At 43.0% G+C, this 17,691-nt stretch overlaps 1 protein-coding gene across 1 annotated transcript; it reads right to left on the minus strand.

The window, feature by feature from the left end:
• Positions 1 to 2,250: 2,250 nt before the first annotated feature.
• Positions 2,251 to 17,025, minus strand: muc3a (mucin 3A, cell surface associated). Its single transcript, XM_014156322.3, has 13 exons — positions 16,723 to 17,025; positions 12,573 to 14,837; positions 12,214 to 12,332; positions 11,945 to 12,006; positions 11,685 to 11,736; positions 11,522 to 11,562; positions 11,022 to 11,140; positions 10,820 to 10,894; positions 10,449 to 10,611; positions 6,636 to 6,794; positions 4,844 to 4,941; positions 4,385 to 4,554; positions 2,251 to 3,965 (listed from the first exon to the last, which is right to left on the minus strand). The coding sequence occupies exons 1-13, from the start codon at positions 16,787 to 16,789 to the stop codon at positions 3,921 to 3,923; spliced, it is 3,435 nt and encodes a 1,144-aa protein (XP_014011797.1). The 5' UTR covers positions 16,790 to 17,025; the 3' UTR covers positions 2,251 to 3,920.
• Positions 17,026 to 17,691: the final 666 nt, after the last annotated feature.

A 17,691-nucleotide genomic window follows, 5' to 3' on the forward strand; every position in this document is an offset into this window, starting at 1 on the left:
GATAGAATAAACATATCAAATACTTAGCTGCATTGTATGCTCCAAAAATTGGGATTCTTTTTTATCAAAAAGGTAGCGGTCAAAATGATTGACACCCCTAAAATTTCTTATAAATAAAGCAGCTAAAAGTTTAGCATTTGGTCCCATATTCCTACCACGCAATGACTACATCAAGCTTGTGACTCTACAAACTTTTTGGTTGCATTTGCACTTCATTTTGGTTGTCTTTCAGATAATGTTTGCCCAATAAAAATGTATGGTAAATAATGTATTGTGTCAGTTTGGAGTTACTTTCATTATAAATAAGAATATAATATGTTTCTAAACACTTTTACATTCATGTGGATGCTACCATGATTACGGATAATCCTGAATTAATCTTAAAATGAGAATATCACAGAGGGTCAAAGATTATACCCCAAAGACATGCTAACTTCTCATCGTTACCAATAATAGGGGAGGTTAGCATGTCTTGGGGGTATGATCTTTGACACTTTCTTACTCATCATTATTCTCTCAGGATTATTCGTTAGAAATATACTATATTCTTATTTTGAATAAAAGGGACTCCAAAATGACACAAGACATTAAATACCATTAATTCTATTGGGGACAAAATAATCTGAAACACAACCAAAAGTAACTGCAAATGCATCCAACAACTGTGTAGACTCACAAGCTTGATTTAGTCTTTGCGTGCTAGGAATATGGGACCAAATACTAAACCTTTGGCTACATTATTTATACGAATCTTTAGGGGTGTCAATCATTTTGACCTCTACCTCTTTTGAGGAAGAAATGTATTACTTGTTAAACAAAATCTCATTCTCTGAGCAATTGTATTAGTATAAAATAATATACATTTCCCCCAAAATGTAGTAAACAAAACACTCTATATATATACAAAAGTATGTGGGCACCCCTTCAAATTAGTGGATTCGACTATTTCAGCCTTACCTGTTGCTGTGTATAAAATCCAGCACACTGCCATGCAATCTCCATAGACAAACATTGGCAGTAAATTGGCCTTACTGAAGATCTCAGTGACTTTCAATGTGGCACCGCCCTAGGATGCCACCTTTCCAACAAGTCTGTTTGTCTTATTTCTGCCTTGCTAGAAGTTCCCCATCAACTGTAAGTGCTGTTATTGTGAAATGGAAACGTCTAGGAGCAACAGCGGCTCAGACGCGAAGTGGTAGGACACATAAGCTCACAGAATGGGATCGCAGAGTGCTGAGCGTGTAGCGCGTAAAACCGTGTGTCCTTGGTTGCAACACTCACTACTGAGTTCCAAACTGCCTTTGGAAGCAATGCCAGCACAATAACTGTTTGTCGGGAGCTTTATGAAATGGGTTTCCATGGCTGAGCAGCCACACACAAGCATAAGATCATCATGCGCAATGCCAAGCGTGGGCTGGAGTGGTGTAAAGCTTGTGGCGAATGGAATCTGGAGCAGTGGAAACACGTTCTCTGGAGTGAGGAATCACGCTTCACCATCTGGCAGTCCGACGGACAAATCTGGGTTTGGCGGATGCCAGGAGGACACTACCTGCCCGAATGCATTGTGCCAACTGTAAAGTTTGGTGGAGGAGGAATAATGGTCTGAGGCTGTTTTTCATGGTTCGGGCTAGGCCCCTTTGTTCCAGTGAAGGGAAATCTTAATGCTTCAGTATGCAGTGCCATTTTAGACAATTCTGTGCTTCCAACTTTGTAGCAACAGTTTGGGGAAGGCCCTTTCCTGTTTCAGCATGAATGCCCCTGTGCACAAAGCGAGTACCATCCAGAAATTGTTTGTCGAGATCGGTGTGGAAAAACTTGACTGGCCTGCACAGAGCTCTGACCTCAACCCCATCAAACACCTTTGGGATGAATTGGAATGCCTACTGCGAGCCAGCCCTAATCGCCCAACATCAGTGCCTGACCTCACTAATGCTCTTTTAGCTTAATGGAAGTAAGTCCCCGCAATGTTCCAACATCTAGTGGAATGCCGTCCCAGAAGAGTGGAAGCTGTTATAGCAGCAAAGGGCGGACAAACTCCATATTAATGCCTATGATTTTGGAATGATTTGTTCGACGAGCAGGTGTCCAATTACTTTTGGTCATGCAGTGTAGTTCAGTACTTGAATTATTTATTTTATACAGTCATTATTGCTCATCTTTATCAAGGGTGTCAATAATTTCGGACCCCACTGTGTACCGTACTGTATCAGGTTTCAAAAAGAACTTTGAACTTTTACAACTGACATTGGAACATTTTCAGAAACAATTTTAATTATTGATAACAAAAATCATATTTATCAATTTCTGATTACAATTTCCATATTTCCATAACAGTATTTACAGTGATACAAATTGTTTGGCAGACCGCTTACAGTGTAATACAGAGCTAATATACAATAACAAGTAAACAAAGAAAAATAAATAAAACCTATATTACGTATAAGCCTCCATAACTATTGCTAGACATAGAACAATCAAATACACATTGATGAATTCAATCTTAAAGTGCACTAAAATAAAATTTGATCCACTGTCAAAGTGAATAAATGATCTATTATGAGTATTAATACCATAGCTGTTTTAATCCTATATGTTTCAGGCATCCTGAGCTGGCCACCAGTGGTCTCATACTGTGGCTCTCCTCTCATGGACAAAGCCCTCCTAGAAGACCATATGCTATACATACTTGGACAACATAGGCAGAGACACTGTCTCAGAGCAGAGTATCTAGCAGCTTTACTGAACAACAGAGAGCTTGGCTCATTCAGCCGCCATAAACAAGCAAGCAATCCTATGTGTATTTACCACATTCACATTCAATTTGTTCATACAGATGTAGGATCTTAATTTGATCACCCTGTCATTTCAGAACAGAATACTTAGCAGCTTTAAACCTCCAGAGTCCCAAAATGATTTGATGAAACATTGAATTTGGCATTACTGCGATTAGCTCAAAGAAATGCATTGAATAATAGATTCACACATGGAAAAACAGATAGCACCCCAATCTTTTTTTATAGGAAGTTTGTTCTGAAGTGTCCCGATTTTCGGGAGGTCTCATGATCTGACAAACACAACTGTAGTTCTGCCACCTTTCACAGCAGATCCTGAAGGCCGATATCGGCGGATGCAATGGATTGAGACACAGCCCATCCTGAAGGCCGATATCGGCGGATGCAATGGATTGAGACACAGCCCATCCGGAAGGCCAATATCCGTGGATGCAATGGATTGAGACGCAGCCCATCCGGAAGGCCGATATCGGCGGATGCAATGGATTGAGACGCAGCCCATGCATAGAAACAGATATCTCAAGCTTAAACAGACAGATTTGTATGGGGATTTTGTATTATGCTAATTCGATTCACGAAATTGACTCAAGAGGATTAATGAACAACAGAGAGCTGTGGCTCATTCGGCCGCCATAGACAAGCAAGCAATCCTATGTGTATTTATCACACAGTGGTGGAAAAAGTACCCAATTGTCATCAAAATACTACTTGAGTAAAAGTCTAAAAGTATTTGGTTTTTAATATACTTAAGTATCAAAAGTAAATGTTATTACTAAAAGTATAAATCACTTAAAATTCCTTATATTAAGCAAAGCAGAGCATTTAATTTTTTTCAGAATTAAGGGATAGCCAAGGGCACGCTCCAACACTCAGAGATTATTTACAAAAGATGCATTTGTGCTTAGTGAGTCCGCCAGGCCAGAGGCAGTAGGGATGACCACGTGTTCTCCTGATAAGTGCTTGAATTTGACTATTTTCCTGTCCTGCTAAGCATTCAAAATGTAATGAGTACTTTTGGTTGTCAGTGAAAATGTATGGAGTAAAAAGTACAATATTTTCTTTAGGAATGTACTGACTCAAATTAAGATCCTGCATCTGTAGGCACTTTTTCTTGCGAGTAAGAGGATGCTACAAGTCATAAGATGTTCTGATCTGCGGTCTGTTGATCCTTACCTGAGGTAAAAAGAGATAGAAATTGAGATTTAGTGTGTGCGTGTGCGTCAATATTGAGAGATATCGTGAGGCTACCCTCACGTATCTGAAATGAAATGATCAATTGATGTTTACTGATCATGAAAAGCATGCCGTTACTTCCTGTATAACTCTGATAGTGCTAAATGTGGAATAATCAGAAATGTGTAGTTCTGACTATCCTCTTCAAGAGGTGATGATATTATAACCAAATAGTTAAGATTTTTTCAACAATCCTTTTGAAAACGGCAGGGAGTTGTCAATGGTTTTAGCAGAGCTGGGAGTCTCCTTGCCCCCAACAGCCAAATAGAATGCTCTGCACCTTAATGTGACGCTTTATTGATAACAACCTATACTCACAGGCTGGTCGCCGGTATACAATAGTACTATAGTGTACTCACAGGCTGGTTGCTTGGGAAGTTGTGCATTTGGTTGTGGGGCTCTGAGGGGTAGTATGGTGGAGGGTATCTTTTGTTCAACTGTGGGTTGGGGTTGTAGGTTGGAAGAGGACCGCTTGAGTGTTGGTAGATATTTGACACCCCGTTGGTGTATGCTGGGTTATCGTACGTCACTAGAAAAAGAAATACAGACAAAATGTAAAAAATCAAATGTAGATATCCTTACATATAATATAAAGATGTTATTCTAAGATAAAAAATGTGTCAGTTGTCAATACTACCGTTAGTACAGTCACCACAGCCACTAATACTGCAGTAACAAGTACCTCTACTACTTCCACTAAATACCATAGAAATACTTTGAGACAGCGGGAGCAAGCACACACATTTTCTTCAGGAACCACCCCCACACACACACACAAAAAATATATAAAAAATAACAGAAAAACTAAGACGAGGTACCTGGGTGAGGTGTTGTGGTGGACCTGGTGTTGGGTGTGGGCCATTCAAAGTCATCCTCAAGCCACTGGTTTACCATCTCCTGCTTAGTGTCTTTATTCCTGTTAGAGGAGAGGAGGGTAGAGGAGCAGAGGGTAGAGGAGACAGAGGGGAGGGTAGAGGAGACAGAGGGGAGGGTAGAGGAGACAGAGGGGAGGGTAGAGGAGACAGAGGGGAGGGTAGAGGAGACAGAGGGGAGGGTAGAGGAGACAGAGGGAGACAGAGGGGAGGGTAGAGGAGACAGAGGGGAGGGTAGAGGAGACAGAGGGGAGGGTAGAGGAGACAAAGGGGAGGGTAGAGGAGGGAGAGGGGAGGGTAGAGGAGACAGAGGGGAGGGTAGAGGAGACAGAGGGAAGGGTAGAGGGAGAGGAGGGGAGAGGGTAGAGGAGACAGAGGGGAGGGTAGAGGAGACAGAGGGGAGGTGAGGGGAGAGGGAGAGGAGGGGAGAGGAGACGGAGGGGAGAGGAGACGGAGGGGAGAGGAGACGGAGGGGAGAGGAGAGGGAGAGGAGGGTAGAGGAGACAGAGGGGAGGGTAGAGGAGACAGAGGGGAGGGTAGAGGAGGGAGAGGGGAGGTGAGGGGAGAGGGAGAGGAGGGTAGAGGAGACGGAGGGTAGAGGAGGGAGAGGGGAGGGTAGAGGAGACAGAGGGGAGGGTAGAGGAGACAAAGGGGAGGGTAGAGGAGACAGAGGGGAGGGTAGAGGAGGGAGAGGGGAGGTGAGGGGAGAGGGAGAGGAGGGTAGAGGAGACGGAGGGTAGAGGAGACGGAGGGGAGAGGAGACGGAGGGGAGAGGAGAGGGAGAGGAGGGTAGAGGAGACAGAGGGAAGGGTAGAGGAGACCGAGGGGAGGGTAGATGAGGAGGAGGGGAGGTGAGGGGAGAGGAGACAGAGGGGAGGGTAGAGGAGACAGAGGGGAGGTGAGGGGAGAGGGAGAGGAGGGGAGAGGAGACGGAGGGGAGAGGAGACGGAGGGGAGAGGAGACGGAGGGGAGAGGAGAGGGAGAGGAGGGTAGAGGAGACAGAGGGGAGGGTAGAGGAGACAGAGGGGAGGGTAGAGGAGGGAGAGGGGAGGTGAGGGGAGAGGGAGAGGAGGGTAGAGGAGACGGAGGGTAGAGGAGGGAGAGGGGAGGGTAGAGGAGACAGAGGGGAGGGTAGAGGAGACAAAGGGGAGGGTAGAGGAGACAGAGGGGAGGGTAGAGGAGGGAGAGGGGAGGTGAGGGGAGAGGGAGAGGAGGGTAGAGGAGACGGAGGGGAGAGGAGACGGAGGGGAGAGGAGAGGGAGAGGAGGGTAGAGGAGACAGAGGGAAGGGTAGAGGAGACCGAGGGGAGGGTAGATGAGGAGGAGGGGAGGTGAGGGGAGAGGAGACAGAGGGGAGGGTAGAGGAGACAGAGGGGAGGGTAGAGGAGACAGAGGGGAGGGTAGAGGAGGGAGAGGGGAGGTGAGGGGAGAGGGAGAGGAGGGTAGAGGAGACGGAGGGGAGAGGAGACGGAGGGGAGAGGAGAGGGAGAGGAGGGTAGAGGAGACAGAGGGAAGGGTAGAGGAGACCGAGGGCAGGGTAGATGAGGAGGAGGGGAGGTGAGGGGAGAGGGAGAGGAGGGTAGAGGAGACGGAGGGGAGAGGAGACGGGGAGTAGAGGACAGGAGATGCAAATATTGAGTATTTTTACTACACAGCAAAATTTAGTAATTGAAAATACAATAATCAATCTTTCTCTAGTCTCTATCATTCTACTCCTCCTTCAACTCATCCCCACTTACCTCTTTTCCTTTTTCTTGTTCAACACCAGGAACACTATCAGGACACCAAATATCACCAGGACAACCCCGGCAGTTATACTGATTCCGGCGTATAACCCAGCCTTGTGGATCGGGTGGTTACAGTCAGCCAGGTACCAGATTGAGTTTGTGTTTTTACAGCTGAAATAGACAGGACATATAGCTTTATTCTACTGTGAGGAAGTGGTGACCAAATCAAACTGTAGCGACCAATGGAATTCTCCCCAACAGTGAAGAATATATACAGTATTACATATAAATAATATTATAGGAGAGAATATATACAGTTGAAGTCGGAAGTTTCCATACACTTAGGTTAGAGTCATTAAAACTCGTTTTTCAACCACTCCACAAATTTCTTGTTAACAAACTATAGTTTTGGCAAGTCAGTTAGGACATCATCTTGTGCATGACACAAGTCATTTTTCAAACAATTGTTTACAGACAGATTATTTCACTTATAATTCACTGTATCACAATTCCAGTGGGTCAGAAGTTGACATACAGTAAGTTGACTGTGCCTTTAAAAAGCTTGGAAAATTCCAGAAAATGATGTCATGGCATTAGAAGCTTCTGACAGGCTAATTGACATCATTTGAGTCAATTGGAGGTGTACCTGTGGATATATTTCAAGGCCTACCTTCAAACTCAGTACCTCTTTGCTTGACATCATGGGAAAATCAAAAGAAATCATTTAAGACCTCAGAAAAAAATGGTAGACCTCCACAAGTCTGGTTCATCCTTGGGAGCAATTTCCAAATGCCTGAAGGTACCACGTTCATCTGTACAAACAATAGTACGCAAGTATAAACACCATGGGACCACGTAGCCGTCATACCGCTCAGGAAGGAGACGCATTCTGTCTCCTAGAGATGAACGTACTTTGGTGCGAAAAGTGCAAATCAATCCCAGAACAACAGCAAATTACCATGTGAAGATGCTGTAGGAAACAGGTACAAAGGTATCTATATCCACAGTAAAACGAGTCCTATATTGACATAACCTGAAAGGCCGCTCAGCAAGGAAGAAGGCACTGCTCCAAAACCGCCACAAAAAAAGCCAGACTACGGTTTGCAACTGCACATGGGGACAAAGATCGTACCTTTTGAGAAATGTCCTCTGGTCTGATGAAACAAAATTAGAGCTGTTTGGCCATAATGACCATCGTTATGTTTGGAGGAAAAAGGAGGAGGCTTGCAAGCCGAAGAACACCATCCCAACCATGAAGCACGGGGGTGGCAGCATCATGGTATGGGGTGCTTTGTTGCAGGAGAGACTGGTGCACTTCACAAAATAGATGGCATCGCGAGGAGGTAAAATTATGTGGATATATTGAAGCAACATCTCAAGACATCAGTCAGGAAGTTAAAGCTTCCTGTTCAAATGGTTCTTCCAAATGAACTTCCAAAGTTGTGGCAAAATGGTTTAAAGGCAACAAAGTCAAGGGATTGGAGTGGCCATTACAAAGCCCTGACCTCAATCCTATCGAAAATGTGTGGGCAGAACTGAAAAGCATGTGAGAGCAAGAAGGCCTACAAACCGGACTCAGTTACAGTGAGGGAAAAAAGTATTTGACCCCTTGCTGATTTTGTACATTTGCCCACTGACAAAGAAATTACCAGTCTATTATTTTAATGGTAGGTTTATTTGAACAGTGAGAGACAGAGTAACAACAAAAAATTCAGAAAAACGCATGTAAAAAATGTTATAAATTGATTTGCATTTTAATGAGGGAAATAAGTATTTGACCCCCTCTCAATCAGAAAGATTTCTGGCTCCCAGGTGTCTTTTATACAGGTAATGAGCTGAGATTAGGAGCACACTCTTAAAGGGAGTGTTCCTAATCTCAGCTTGTTACCTGTATAAAAGACACCTGTCCACAGAAGCAATCAGTCAATCAGATTCCAAACTCTCCACCATGGCCAAGACCAAAGAGCTCTCCAAGGATGTCAGGGACAAGATTGTAGACCTATACAAGGCTGGAATGGGCTACAAAACCATCGCCAAGCAGCTTGGTGAGAAGGTGACAACAGTTGGTGTGATTATTCACAAATGGAAGAAACACAAAAGAACTGTCAATCTCCCTCGGCCTGGGGCTCCATGCAAGATGTCACCTCGTGGAGTTGCATTGATCATGAGAATGGTGAGGAATCAGCCCAGAACTACACGGGAGGATCTTGTCAGTGATCTCAAGGCAGCTGGGACCATAGTTACCAAGAAAACAATTGGTAACACACTACGCCGTGAAGGACTGAAATCCTGCAGCGCCCGCAAGGTCCCCCTGCTCAAGAAAGCACATATACATGCCCGTCTGAAGTTTGCCAATGAATGATTCAGAGGACAACTGGGTGAAAGTGTTGTGGTCAGATGAGACCAAAATGGAGCTCTTCTGGCATCAACTCAACTCGCCGTGTTTGGAGGAGGAGGAATGCTGCCTATGACCCCAAGAATACCATACCCACCGTCAAACATGGAGGTGGAAACATTATGCTTTGGGGGTGTTTTTCTGCTAAGGGGACAGGACAACTTCACTGCATCAAAGGGACGATGGACGGGGCCATGTACCGTCAAATCTTGGGTGAGAACCTCCTTCCATCAGCCAGGGCATTGAAAATGGGTCGTGGATGGGTATTCCAGCATGACAATGACCCAAAACACACGGCCAAGGCAACAAAGGAGTGGCTCAAGAAGAAGCACATTAAGGTCCTGGAGTGGCCTAGCCAGTCTCCAGACCTTAATCCCATAGAAAATCTGTGGAGGGAGCTGAAGGTTCGAGTTGCCAAACGTCAGCCTCGAAACCTTAATGACTTGGAGAAGATCTGCAAAGAGGAGTGGGACAAAAGCCCTCCTGAGATGTGTGCAAACCTGGTGGCCACCTACAAGAAACGTCTGACCTCTGTGATTGCCAACAAGGGTTTTGCAACCAAGTACTAAGTCATGTTTTGCAGAGGGGTCAAATACTTATTTCCCTCATTAAAATGCAAATCAATTTATAACATTTTTGACATGCGTTTTTTTAGGATTTTTTTGGTTGTTATTCTGTCTCTCACTGTTCAAATAAACCTACCATTAAAATTATAGACTGATCATTTCTTTGTCAGTGGGCAAACGTACAAAATCAGCAGGGGATCAAATACTTTCTTCCCTCACTGTACACCAGCTTTGTCAGGAGGAATGGGCCAAAATTCACCCAACTTATTGTGGGAAGCTTGTGGAAGGCTACCCGACACGTTCGACCCAAGTTAAACAATTTAAAGGCAATGCTACCAAATACTAATTGAGTGTATGTAAAGTGTATGTAAACTTCTGACCCAGAAATCAAAGCTGAAATAAATCATTCTCTCTACTATTATTTTGACATTTCACATTCTTAAAATAAAGTGGTGATCCTAACTGGCCTAAGACAATCCAATTTTTTTACTTTTTTTTTGTAAACTTACTACTTCAACTGTATCTCCTCTCCTTTAATATTACATTATGTTTAACATACATACACTACCGGTCAAAAGTTTTAGAACACCTACACATGCCAAGAGTGTGCAAAGCTGTCATCAAGGCAAAGGGTGGTTATTTGAAGAATCTCAAATATAAAATATATTTTGATTTGTTTAATACTTTTTAAGTTACTACATGATTCCATATGTGTTGTTTCATAGTTTTGATGTCTTCACTATTATTCTACAATGTAGAAAATAGTAAAAATAAAGAAAAACCCTTGAAAGAGTTGGTGTTCTAAAAATGGTAGTGTACTGTGTATAATTATCTAGTATACTGAATATAACATTTAGAACTTACTTGCATGACAGTCCGGCTCTGGTTACTTCACAGATACCGCTGTTGCAGTTTTTAAAGTTATTATGTCTGGGGTCACATGCCGTCAAACAGACAATCTTCCCATCTTTATTGTAAGGCTCAAAGTATTTAGCAAAATCAAGGTTGATTGTTTTCTGACATACAGCTGAGAGAGAGGGAGGGAGAGGGAGGGAGGGAGGGGGAAGAAAAAGAGGGAGAGGGGAGACAATGTTTAAAAAAAAAATTATTTCCTTCTTGATCTGCTCTAAACTCTTATTTTGTTAATGAGGGAATATTTTCCCTATCTGCTGCACCATCGTTCCCTTCCTCCACTTATTCCTGCTTCCTCTAGTCTTCCGTCTGAATGTTCTCACCTTTCTCATCAAGTGGCGTTTCTTGTAGTTTATCCACTGACTCAACAGAAAACGTAGGACATCCTGAGGTAAGAGCTGAAAAAATATGATAATGATATTACCAAATATTTTTGTCCATGTCTTAACAATGATAGTTTGATTTGAATTGGTGTGTGTATTTTGAAGGTGTCTTTTTAGATGTGAGTTTATGTATTGCTGTTACCTGAACAAATTGATATTTTTTCCAAAGCAATATCAACATTTTTTACGAAGTCCTTGTACTGTTGCTCAGCTCCTGGTTCATTCAGAACCGTCAGAATGATATTGTGTTTGACCTTCAAACTAAAGAAAGGAGGTTGATTAAAAGTCTTTGAGGTTATTTTGCACTTAATGCAACACTCTGTTTCTTCCCACAGTGAGGCCTAACATTTGTTTTTGTAAACTGAGGGTGTGGTCTTGGCAAACCCAACTACCACTAACCTATTTGAATTCTGTGGTAACCAGGGTTGGGGTCAATTCCGTTTCAGTTACAGTCAAGTCAGAAAGTAAACACAATTCCACATTTTCCTCATTGAAAAGCATTGAAGAATTTCAGTGTACATATATCTGAATAGACTGAAAATGAAATGGAATTAACCCCAACCCTGGTGGTAACCAACCATCACCAAAACCAAAGTCAAAAGGTGTTTATGTATCATAGTTAATGAATCCCATTTAAATTACCGATATGATCCTGCCTTGGTGTTGTACAAGGGGTTTTCCATCTGAAAGCATCACAGAGCAAAATATCATCACTACACCATCTGCAACTTTCAGCTTCTCTGTGAAAAATTATGAAAAGTTATGAATAAGAATGTAAGAGGTTCTCTTTGTCCTTTGCATTTACCCTTTTCTCCTCTATACCACGTCCCAAGCGTATGGGTATAGCTGACCCCTTACTGAGAGAACAAAAATAAGGGAGACCAATGAGAATAATCTCTGCAAAATCTTTGTTTACATTTTCATATAACCTCATGACAACGTGGACAGGTTTTTATACTGTCAATAGATCACCTTTATATAAGATAAGGGGTAGGATAGGATACAGGGTGAAATTGTAGTTTTGTAAATATGTACCCTGGTGTTTTTGGTATGCTAGTATAGTACCTCAAAGTTACATTTTCCACTGTGAAATTCCATATCCCTTTACTCCTGTAGTATTCCTCCATCTGAAATATAAACAGTGGTCACTGCATATTCACAAAGACTTAAGATAAAATGAATCAACCCCATGGCCTCTGTGGCAATTAAATAGAAAATCACCTGCTGTCCTGAACAGCAGTTGTTATTTTTTTATTTATCCACATTACTTTACAAATGTTTTATTTTACTTAAATGTATTTAACACTTAAGTTGACATTAGTGTTTTGTCTTACCTCTGTTGTGAAATGCTTGACCATGTCTGTGTATTCAGTTGAAGTTTTGTCAAGATATGCTTCTATGTACGGGACATTAGTTTCCATATTATTAACCACCGTTGTCCTATTGAGCGTACCTACAAGAAGACCAAGTGACAACATTTGTGAATGTATCATAACCTATTGACAAATAAAATAGGTGAAGTACTATTTCTAATATATTATGCTTTCTAAGTTATCAAAGTGAAAAAAATCTAAGTCTTGTATTCATCACTTATCTATTTCATTTGCTGTGATTATTAATCAAAGGGAAAGTAGGAACTCAGGGCTGTTTTGGTTTCGCAAATTGAATTTGTTGTACAAAAAGTCTCACATACCTGGCACTATGTCAGTTTTAAAACCTCTGCAGGTCTCCCCGTGGAAGTCAGGAGGACAGATGCAAGACTGTCCTTCAGGTGTACCTCCGTTCTCACACTGAATTGGTGGCATAGTGGTGGTGGCAATAGTAGAAGGAGAAGTTGTACTTGGCACAGATGGTTTGGCTGTAGTTCCAGCATCAGTAATACCTGGTTTGGCTGTAGTTCCAGCATCAGTAGTACCTGGTTTGGCTGTAGTTCCAGCATCAGTAGTATCTGGTTTGGCTGTAGTTCCAGCATCAGTAGTATCTGGTTTGGCTGTAGTTCCAGCATCAGTAGTATCTGGTTTAGCTGTAGTTCCAGCATCAGTAATACCTGGTTTGGCTGTAGATCCAGCATCAGTAATACCTGGTTTGGCTGTAGTTCCAGCATCAGTAATACCTGGTTTGGCTGTAGTTCCAGCATCAGTAATAACTGGTTTGGCTGTAGTTCCAGGATCAGTAGTGCCTGGTCCGGCTGTAGGTCCAGCGTCAGTGGTACCTGTTTCGGCTGTAGGTCCGGAATCAGTGGTACCTGTTTCGGCTGTAGGTCCAGAATCAGTGGTACCTGTTTCAGCTGTAGGTCCGGCATCAGTGGTACCTGTTTCGGCGGTAGGTCCGGCATCAGTGGTACCCGTTTCGGCTGTAGGTCCAGCTTCAGTGGTACCTGTTTCGGGTGCAGGTCCGCCATCAGTGGTACCTGTTTCGGCTGTAGGTCCGGCTTCAGTGGTGCCTGTTTCGGGTGTAAGTCCGGCATCAGTGGTACCCGTTTCGGCTGTAGGTCCGGCATCAGTGGTACCTGTTTCGGCTGTAGGTCTGGCATCAGTGGTACCTGTTTCGGCTGTTGGTCCGGCATCAGTGGTGCCTGTTTCGGGTGCAGGTCCGGCATCAGTGGTACCTGTTTCGGCTGTAGGTCCGGCATCAGTGGTACCTATTTCGGCTGTAGGTCCACCATCAGTGGTACCTGTTTCGGGTGTTAGTCCGGCATCAGTGGTACCTGTTTCGGCTGTAGGTCTGGCATCAGTGGTACCTGTTTCGGCTGTTGGTCCGGCATCAGTGGTGCCTGTTTCGGGTGCAGGTCCGGCATCAGTGGTACCTGTTTCGGCTGTAGGTCCGGCATCAGTGGTACCTATTTCGGCTGTAGGTCCACCATCAGTGGTACCTGTTTCGGGTGTTAGTCCGGCATCAGTGGTACCTGTTTCGGCTGTAGGTCCAGCGTCAGTGGTACCCATTTCGGCTGTAGGTCCAGTGTCAGTGGTACCTGTTTCAGCTGTAGGTCCGGAATCAGTGGTGCCTGTTTCGGCTGTAGGTCCGGCATCAGTGGTGCCCGTTTCGGGTTTTAGTCCGGCATCAGTTGTACCTGTTTCGGCGGTTAGTCCGGCATCAGTGGTGGTACCAGTTTCAGCTGTAGGTCCGCCATCAGTGGTACCTGTTTCGGCTGTAGGTCCGGCATCAGTGGTACCTGTTTCGGCTGTAGGTCCACCATCAGTGGTACCTGTTTCGGGTGTTAGTCCGGCATCAGTGGTACCTGTTTCGGCTGTAGGTCCAGCGTCAGTGGTACCCATTTCGGCTGTAGGTCCAGTGTCAGTGGTACCTGTTTCAGCTGTAGGTCCGGAATCAGTGGTGCCTGTTTCGGCTGTAGGTCCGGCATCAGTGGTGCCCGTTTCGGGTTTTAGTCCGGCATCAGTTGTACCTGTTTCGGTGGTTGGTCCGGCATCAGTGGTGGTACCAGTTTCGGCTGTAGGTCCGCCATCAGTGGTACCTGTTTCGGCTGTAGGTCCGGCATCAGTGGTACCTGTTTCGGCTGTAAGTTCGGCATCAGTGGTTCCTGTTTCGGCTGTAGGTCCAGCGTCAGTGGTACCCGTTTCGGCTGTAGGTCCAGTGTCAGTGGTACCTGTTTCGGCTGTAGGTCCAGTGTCAGTGGTACCTGTTTCGGCTGTAGGTCCGGAATCAGTGGTACCTGTTTCGGCTGTAGGTCCGGCTTCAGTGGTAACTGTTTCGGCTGTAAGTCCGGCATCAGTTTCGGCTGTAGGTTTGGCGTCAGTGGTACCCGTTTCGGCTGTAGAGCCGGTGTCAGTGGTACCTGTTTCGACTGTAGGTCCAGCATCAGTCGTACCTGTTTCGGCTGTAAGTCCAGCATCAGTGGTACCTGTATTGACTGTAGCAGTTGCAGGGATTTTTGTAGTTGAAAGTTGTTCTGTAGTTTCAGAGGTTTCTATAGATGCCTTTGGGGTACTGCTAGCAGAAACTGCAGTAACAACAGAAGTCAGAGTTAGCTTTGTTTACAATGAAGGCTATTGCTACGTAGTGTTATATTACGTATTTCTTTAGTCTCATCAAGTTACATATGCTTTTTAAGTAATAATATCTTATTCACATTTTCTCTCTCTCTCTAAGCATGGACACAAACTTTCTCAGTTTTACTTGATTGGCTCTAATGCGTTAAGAAGGAAAGAAATTCTACAAATGAACACCTGTTAATTGAAATGCATTCCAGGTGACTACCTCATGAAATTGGTTGATAGAATGCCAAGAGTGTGCAAGCTGTCATCAAGGCAAATGGTGGGTACTTTGAAGAATCTACATTTTACATTTACATTTTAGTCATTTAGCAGACGCTCTTATCTAGAGCGACTTACAGTAGTGAATGCATACATTTCATACATTTAATTTAATTTCATGCATTTTTTGGATTTGTTTAACAGTTTTTTGTTTACTATATGATTCCATATGTGTTATTTCATATTTTTATGTCTTCACTATTATTCTATAACTTAGAAGATAGTGAAAAAAATAAAGGAAAGCCCTCGAATAAGTAGGTGTGTCCAAACTTTTGACTGGTACTGTATATATTTTTATTTATTTAAGAACTGTCAGTCTTTCAATTTATTGCAGTTGAGAGTTGTAATAGTAGAATGCACACGTTTCAATTTAGAAAATGTGGTAGTACAGTTTTCCTTGTTATGTCATTCACTAACAGATCTTAGAGAACTATTTATTATTCCCAGCTGATCAACTAGCCCATGCTAGATACCAGCTGTCTAGGTCTTGTAGTTATTACGTGCCCATTGGGGCCTCAACCCCCAGGGGGCCCACATTGATTTTGTTGACTCACTCAGGTATCATAAGACATCGCAAAATGTGTAGAATCGCAGGAAATTAGCTTTAAAACGGTTAAATGTTCTCTCTGCCCAATGGCAAAATATGTTGAATTGCAGGAAATTAAATGCAAAAATGTATTTGTGCCAATAAGAGGGGTCTTTCACTCCTCTTGTGTCAGTTACTATCTGTCTTTATATTAATCATTTTTACCTCTGCATAGTTGAAGGGCTCATAAGCCAGCATTTCACGGTAAAGTCTACACCCGTTGTATTCGGCGCATGTGATAAATTAAATTTGATTTGAAAAGTTTGGGGTTTGTGACTACGCCGATAATGATAATATCCATCCAGAACTTTGCTAACTAGTAAGGTTGTGTGATGGGTAGTTGACTACCCCTGTTATAGACTTTCATAAACTAATATTGAACAGGTTAAATGCTTTCATAAACTAATATAAACAGGTTATAAACTTTCATAAACTAATATTTAACAGGTTATAAACTTTCATAAACAAATATTGTTCAGGTTAAAGACTTACTCTGTAAACTGTAATATTGAACAGGTTAAACACTAATATCTAACTCATTATACAAAAAGTATAATATATAAATGGGAATATTGAACATGCTATAAAATCCCATAAACCCCGTGTTATTGATCAGCAGAGTGAATACACAGGCAGATAGCTGGCAAAGAGATCCAGGAGGAGCGTTATCAGTTTTCAATAACAAACATTTTGAAAATGTTTCCTGTTGTTATTATTGATCAGGTTATAGACTTGTATAAACTGTAATATTGAACAGATTATAAACTGTATTTTAGAAACAGTATTTAGACTTTCTTAAATTATATTATCAAACCGGTTACAGAGTGTAATATACACTTTATAACTTTAATATTGAACATGTTATAAACTGTGATAAATTGTTATATCGAACAGATGATATATGTTGGACCAGTTATAAACACTTCTAAACTGCAATAAATGGTTTCCTATTGTAAAGTGCCGATCAGCAGAGGAAGTGTTCTCACCAGCAGCGATAAACAGGCAGATTATTAGCCCAGAGATCCAGGAGCGGATAATGCTGGTTATGGCCATGATGATGATCGTCTAGGTCCAGGTATCTCTCTCTCTACGATCCTTAGTCCTGATCCACTCACTGGTGGATGTACCTCTCTGTCAGACTGGTGTACTGAACGTTACACACACCTGTACTCTACACACACCTCTGGCTCCCCCAGGTCTGAATGGCAGGGTTTAGTGCGTTGTGTCCAATATGAGTCTGTCTAACCCTAGGACCCATTTTTTTTTTTTGTGTGTGTGTGTGTGTGTGTGTGTGTGTGTGTGTGTGTGTGTGTGTGTGTGTGTGTGTGTGTGTGTGTGTGTGTGTGTGTGTGTGTGTGTGTGTGTGTGTGTGTGTGGACCTACCTGGGTCCACGTAGCTATTGTTTTAAGGGATGTCAGTGTCGTAATGTTGCCTAATACTTACTGGATTGGATCCAAAATAGTTTGGACAAGATACTCACGCAATCTTGAACCATAAATGCACTAACACTCCTGCCCCTGTCATCATGGGAGCAGCAGGTGCTCTTTTGACTAGGTTGTGATAGTCAGACAGGTTAGTTAAGGATTTTTTACATTTACCTCATTTAGCAGACACTCTTATCCAGAACAACTAGGGTTAAGGGCCTAGCTCAAGGTCACATCAACAGATTTTTCACCTAGTCAGCTCAGGGATTCAAACCAGCAACCTTTCAGTTACTGGCCCAACACTCTAACTGCTAGGCTACCTGCCGACCCTGATCCATGTACTACCAGATCCATGTATTATTTTGTTGTATGAATCTATATATCAGAATGTTACATTAACGAGATTGTTATTTTTAATAAACATTTTAGTTGTTTATCAGACAATCTTATCCAGAGCAACTTACAGGAGCAATTAGGGTTAAGTGCCTTGCTCAAGGGACAGATTTTTCACCTAGTCGGCTCAGGGATTC

This window comes from Salmo salar, chromosome 18 (genome assembly GCF_965601325.2).
Source record: "Salmo salar chromosome 18, fSalSal1, whole genome shotgun sequence".
In the NCBI taxonomy this organism is placed as follows: Eukaryota; Metazoa; Chordata; class Actinopteri; order Salmoniformes; family Salmonidae; genus Salmo; species Salmo salar.

Bases quoted from the DNA above. Each gene is read 5' to 3' on its own strand.
- muc3a (XM_014156322.3), bottom strand. From the start codon at position 16,789: ATGGCCATAACCAGCATTATCCGCTCCTGGATCTCTGGGCTAATAATC. The intron at 12,007-12,213 runs GTAAGACAAAAC...TTTATATTTCAG, and splicing joins TCAAGCATTTCACAACAGAG to ATGGAGGAATACTACAGGAG. The intron at 3,966-4,384 runs GTGAGTACACTA...TTTTTACCTCAG, and splicing joins ACTTCCCAAGCAACCAGCCT to GTAAGGATCAACAGACCGCA.